The 6,868-nt window shown below is 41.3% G+C and overlaps 1 protein-coding gene across 1 annotated transcript; it reads left to right on the top strand.

Annotated features, from left to right (window-relative positions):
- The first annotated feature begins 4,587 nt into the window (after nucleotides 1–4,587).
- On the top strand, nucleotides 4,588–5,517 carry LOC133367895 (olfactory receptor 13G1-like). The gene has a single exon (XM_061591982.1). The coding sequence runs from the start codon at nucleotides 4,588–4,590 to the stop codon at nucleotides 5,515–5,517; it is 930 nt and encodes a 309-aa protein (XP_061447966.1).
- Nucleotides 5,518–6,868: the final 1,351 nt, after the last annotated feature.

Genomic DNA, 6,868 nt, shown 5'->3' with positions numbered 1-6,868 from the left:
CAGCAATTGTGCCACAGCATTCTGCACTAGCTGCAGCCCCCGGGTCAGGTTGTGCTTCATGGGGATTTCTGTGACCTTGGCTGACTGGATGCCAGGATTTTTTTACTTTTGGTTTTTGGTTAGGAATCCTGACTGGTTGTGGGATGCTGAGTTTTCTACCTTACTCACAGGAATCTTGTTGTGGTTGGTACACCATTGCATTTAAGAAATCATCACTGTCTTTTGTTTTTCTTTTTGTGTTTGCATTTCATTTACCTTTATCCTCACTCCCTTTCATCCACAGTAGCAACAACAGTGGTTCCATGTGCTCCACTCAACCTTCATAAACACACTGATGATGCACATTGTTTCTTGCCCAATAGTGGTAAAAGAGAATTCATATACTGGGCAGCATGGTTGCAATTGTTGTTCCCAAGCTGCTGCCTATGAAGGTAGACCAAATCATGTGTGTTTTCTCTCTGTCAATTATATCCATTGGAATTGGGTTGCTGAGTTTATAGCAGCCCTCAGAGGAGACAGAAAAGGGTAGAGAATTTTTTCACTCATTTCTCAGACCTCTTTCTGAAGTAAAGTGTCAAATCTGTAAAGAAATTTGGATGTTAAAATGTAGGGGCAGGACATTCCAGGCAGGGGGTTGCCAACCCTTTTTGGATATGGATATCTTTGCAGAGGATCCCCAGTCAAGCTTTACCAACAGCTAGGGTTACCAACCGTACTCTTTTAAGAGTACATGTACTCTTTTTGAGATGGTGCAACAGCATACTCTTACTTTTCACTTATTGAAGCCAAATGTACTGTTTTTGAAATGACAAAATGATGGTAACCTTACCAACAGCACAATCTAAACAATATCTACTGAGATGTAAGTTCTATTGAGCTATATGGGGCTTAGTCCTTTAGTAAGTGTGTTTAGAATTGCAGCCTTCTGGGGCATCCATCTTTACTTCTGTGTGCTCCGATCTAACATCTCTGCAACACTAGGTTTTATTCTTTCTACAGTGGCTTTTTGCTGACTGGGCTGGCCTGAGGGTACTTAAATCGTCCTTACCAGAATCAAGTAGGCTAGATCAAATGTTCCCTAACAAGGCTTTCAGCTAAGATTTCTATCTTAATTTCCAATCAGAGAAATGCTTTTCTTTGAATTATATGCTCCAAGCAACTGTGGTTGATGCTTAATGTTTCATGCTTAATCACATCACACTGGCCCACCCATGACATCAGTCAGGCACAACCCATGATATCACTCGGACCAGCCCCAAAAAACCAGGGTTGACCTTGCAACCCTAGTACAGACCTGCTAACAGGGTGTGCAGGACTGGATTGTACTCTTCAGGTTTTTTTAAAAAAAATAACGTTAACCATTCTGTTAACTATTCCATCTAAACTCTTCACACTAATCAGGGCCAGCACCAGGCATGCCAGTGCCTTTGGGTCATGGACCATGGCACCCACCCACATGCTCCATCTACCTTTCCCTTGAAGTGAATACTGGCAGCACTGTACATGCATGCCTGCCCCCAATCAAAATGGCAGCTGATGCTTCCGTAAGGGTCTGATGCCTCTGCCGCTGTCTTGGCTGATGGCACGCATGCATGCTACATGTGCTCAGGCCTGCCATCAACCAAGTTGGTGGTAGGGGCATCAGCCCATTAAGGAAGCCTCAGCCACCATCTTGGCAGGTATGGCAGGTATGCACCTGCAGCGTGGCAAGCATTTACTTCAAAGGAAAGATAGGTAAGGCATGCAGACATGAGTCGTGGGTTTGCATGGTAGTAGAGGGGATGCCTGGGAGCTCGCTCTCTGCAATCTGAGCCAGGGTCAGGATCCATTGCCATCGATTGCAGAAGGGAGTGATATCTACCCAGCCTATGGAGGGACCCACCAGGGGACCCTCAGGCCTCAGGAGACCTCTGCCAGGACCTGACCTGGTTGCCCTCTGGCACCGGCCCTGAGACTAGTATTGATCACTTTATTTTGGATTCAGATGTCCCTAGAATCATGTTCAAAGCTACACAGAAAAAAACTTGGTAATGTTCAGTATTAACCATTATTTTCCAGCAGCTTGTTGACTGCAGTGACCCAGCAGAATCAAAGTGCCCATTCAGAATGACAGCAAATAAAAGTCCCAAGACAAGATGTTGTTTGGACCCTTGTCATTGACTATGCTAGCTGGAGCTGATAGGACAACATCTGGAGGGCCAAATGTTCCTTATCCTTGCATTAAATGAACAAATAAGGATATTATACAATTAGGGATGTGATATTGAAAATATGGGCCAATATTTAACCATCATTGGCACCTGGTATCTCTCCATTAATGTCTGTTTTCTTTGAATTGTTTTCAGGAAGCTAAAATATACTATGAATATAATATGTGGAAGAGGATGGGTATAAAAACATGTTATGTTATGCTACTTTGTTTATTGAAATGATAAAATTGTTGAATATATTAATTTGGTATTCAAGTTTTGATTTTAAAGATTTTAATACATTCTATTTATTTATTTATTTAACAAAACTAATTTAACACTTGAAGGTAAAGACCTCTAAGAAGCATTTACAACTGTTTTATTAAATTATCAGAACTAATGATATATGCATATCCTTATTTTTGAGGTGGAGAGGACATACTGAACAACTGTAGTTCCTGAAAGGCTATGTTTTCACAATGATATATTTTATCAGAGATTCAAGAATGGAGACAGCAATTAAGGTAAGTTGGAGAAAAGTTTTAATAACATTTCTGATAAAGCAATGGAAGGGCATGTGTCATAATGGGCAGACTTTTTAATGAATGTTTCTGCAAGAAAAAAGTTTTACAAGATTATGCACTTAAAGCATTTTATACCTTTCATTATCCAATGCATTTTGTTGGAGATGTCAGCAAGACTACAGATTTTGAACATATTTGGTGAACTTGTAAAGACATACTTTTTTGAGCTAAGGAGAGGTCTATGAAAGAAAAGATTACTGGTTACAATTACCAGTGCATCCCACAGACCTCTTATAACAGGAGTGAAGAACCCAAGGCCTGGAGGGTAATGTTACCCCTGCAAACTTCTCTATCTTGATCTTGGGATACTTCCCAAGCCATTCCTCCTTAAGCCAAAACCTCTGTCTCTAGGCCACAACCCTCACTGGCTCTGACTGCCGCTGTCCTCAAAGGCTTTTCCATGACTGGAATGTGTCCTTGATCTGTGAGCAGGCCCCTTGCTTGCCTAGAAAAACGATGGAAAACTGTGAGCATGGAGGGATGGAGAAAGCTTTGTTTGGGTGGAATATAGTCTATTGTACAGAGATGAGTCAAATATTACACAGCACCCAGTCTTTAGCCTCTGGTCCCTACCTACCACTAGAATGTGATTCCCAGAAGATTGCCCACTGGAAAATGCAACCCTTGGGCTAAAAACATTCCCCATCCCATTCTGACAGTGAGGTTGCATGCACTGTTATCACTTCAGGGTACAAAGATGATAATGAATTAGTCCCCTCTTTGTTGTTGTTGCATGCCTTCAAGTCGATTACAACATATGGCGACCCTATGAATCAATAGTAAGATATATTCCATCTTTAAGAGAATAGAAAAGCAATATATTGCACAGTAAATTATTATTAATAATAATATTAATATTATTATCATTAATATTATCGGTATTAACATTACCATTATTTTTACTTAACTTCATTTCCTGCCCATCCTCCCAAAAGAACCCTGGGCAGAAAGGTAGAAACTCTTTATAAGAAGCTTTGGAAGGGACATGTTACCACAAAAAAAGTTTAATTGGAACAGCAGAGTAAGTTTAAACAGTATTGAAATCAGAAAAGTCAATATCAGAATGCTAGAAATAAGTTGTTAAAAGTTGTAGAAGAAATTGTAATTGAAAAAAGAAATTGGACTATATTAATTATAAGTAGATTAATTAGTAACATAACACCATTCTATTTCATTCCTTTTGTTTAAATTACTATTAGATTATGTAAATTTAACTATGATTTGTTTTCATCGGAATAGACTTGAAGGCAGTCCAGTAAGTAAGTAAGTAGTATTTGATGTGGGGATGTTGTTGTGATAATCTGTTTCATTAACAAAACTTTAAAAAACTGGTTTAACTAGACAGCATGGTGAAATGAGCCTCTTTTGAGAGAAATGATGTAAGATATAACCTCAAAGAGTGTTATCTTTGCACGTTTTCTCCTAAGCAAGGCCCACCATGTTCAATGGAGCTTTCTCCATAGCACGCTCCTGAGAACAAATGGACATGCACAAGGATAGGACTGACTGTCTTGGGAATATTTGATGTCAATGGGACTTATTTCTAACTAAATGTGCATGGAATTGTATCTTAGGGTCAACATTTTCTGACATTTTAGACTGGTTTCACATAACCTTGCAAATGACTGGGGAAGTCAAACAGATGCCAATTTTCTCCATTTTGCACAGAAAGAGAAAGGGTGAGAAAGAGAGTGAGAGAAAGAGAGAGGTATGAACTGTGTATGAATTAGGATAATTAATGCAATTTACGATACAATTTATCTGTTTAGGACACTGGCATAAGAGATACTGAAATAAAGAACCAGTCTACTATGATGAAGTTTACATTGGTCGGTCTCACTAGTTCTGCAGAATTACAGACACTTCTCTTTGGGGTATTTGCATTCATCTATGCTACTGCTTTAGCTAGTAACCTCCTCCTCATCTTTACCATATGTACTTGCAGGAAACTCCACACTCCCATGTACTTTCTGCTCATCAACTTGTCTTTGGTGAATGTGTTTTCCATCTCTGTTACAACTCCAAAATTGCTCCAGACTCTTTGGACCCACAGAAACACCATCTCTTTTTATGGCTGTGTTACACAGATGCATCTGTTCCTATGGTGCTTGGGAACAGAGCTTTTTCTCCTCTCATTTATGGCTTTTGACCGTTATGCTGCTATCTGCCATCCTTTGCAGTACACAGTCATCATGAGGAAGGAAGTGTGTGTTGCCATAGCCATTGCAGTATGGGCTGCTGGGATTATCAATTCTTCTGTTCATACTGGACTTGTGCTGCAGCTGTCTTTCTGTAATTCTAACATCATCGATCATTTCTACTGTGATCTTCCCCCACTTTTAAAGCTGTCATGCTCTGACACCAGCCTAAATGAGATGATGTCTTTTGTGGCAGATGTGTTTTATGGGTTCTGTACCTGTGGGTTGACGCTAACATCTTACTGCTTTATCCTGAGAGCTATCTTCAGAGTCCGTTCCACTGAAGGGAAGAAGAAGGCTTTCTCCACTTGTTCTTCCCATCTCATTGTAGTCAGTTTTTTCTTCTCTTCAGTCATTTACACATATAAAGGTATAAGGCCCAGCCCAGACAACTCTCTAGACAAAGACAAATTTGTTTCTCTCCTTTATTCAGTGGTAACACCAGTTGTAAATCCACTCATATATTCTCTGAGAAACAAAGAAGTAAAAGAGGCACTCAAGACAATTATTGGTAAAGGCAGGCTGCTCCAGAGACCTCAAATCTGATCTGCAAACATGTTTTAAAGCAAAACTGTGGCTGCTGTTGTTGTAGGGGCAGGAACAGAAAAGGAGAACAGTTGGCACAAGTAAAGTGTTGGATCGTTCATGTGCAATAAAATATGTACCATATGATGTTGAATTAATTGCAGTCGAGGGTTGAAATAATACACAGACACAGGAAGCTGGATTCATCAAAGGGCCACTTTATTAAACTATAAACAAGACCCTTTAAACTAACCTGCAGAGCGAAAATCTAGGTGTGGGAACTGTCTATAAACAATCCATTGCAATACAGGTATTGGGCGACCAGCCCCTATCGGGACAAGGGCAATCCATTCTGCTTATCCCTTACCCCCACCACAGTAGGTGAGCATGGGGGCCTTCCCACATCACCACCCCTGGGGCCCTGCAACTCCAGGTAGTTGAGGTAAATAGGCCCCAGAAGCAGCCCATATCCTACCCTTGGGCTGTAAAGCCCTGACAGACAGGCCTCCAGAACCACCAATCACCTTCAAAGGTGCCTAAAGGGGTCACCTAGCTGTCCTTACCTACTTTCCTTCCCACACCTTGCCACCCCAAAAGGTGGACAAATCTCTGTTTAGTCCCCCTTCACCCCACTGCCAAACACCTTATCTCACAGATACGTCTGCAGGTCAGCTAGAAAGATGTTGTTCCCTTCATCCATCAAGTGAACTCCATCAGCCCTCTAAAGTTCAACCCACGTGTGTCTTATATTGGGGAAATGCATAGCTAACCCCCCATGTGCCAGAAGGGCCAACCAAAACTACTGGTTGACCTATTGTGTGCCCTATCACTACTCCTAGGGTTCCCCAAGCAATGCCATACCCTGTGAGGGAGTATGTTTGACCAGATCAGATGACCAGAGGCCAATGTTGCCTCACAAACTGCATGTCCTCACATGCCTGCAAGCTGAGGGTCTTGCCCTTAAGTAACCAAGGTCATTCCCACCCAGCTGAATGAGCACCATGAAGTGGAAAATTCCACCTCTGAGGATCGTTGGTATTAGTATGTAGATAAGGTGGAAGGGGACGGATGTTGTGACAGAACAGGGCAGACAAAAGATGAGTATGTGCGTTCTTAATTCCCAATAATGGAGAATTACCTGAGGACATTATCCCTGGTGGAAGCAGGAAACAGGTAAAACCCCTTTTTGGGTACCTTGGGACACATGACTGTACCTTGTATAAACATATAAAAAACTTTGATGTGGGGAAGGAGGCAGTGTCCCACCATAGAGCACACTAGCAGGGGCTCCTTACAATTGTAATAAACAGCTGTTAGCTTCTGACTGTCTCCGTGTTGTTTTCTGGACAAGAACTCCATTTAAGAGAAAACT

The sequence above is a fragment of the Rhineura floridana genome, chromosome 11, assembly GCF_030035675.1.
Source record: "Rhineura floridana isolate rRhiFlo1 chromosome 11, rRhiFlo1.hap2, whole genome shotgun sequence".
In the NCBI taxonomy this organism is placed as follows: domain Eukaryota; kingdom Metazoa; phylum Chordata; class Lepidosauria; order Squamata; family Rhineuridae; genus Rhineura; species Rhineura floridana.
The sequence above is the reverse complement of the archived record's forward strand: the minus strand, read 5'-3'. Positions and strand labels throughout refer to the sequence as shown.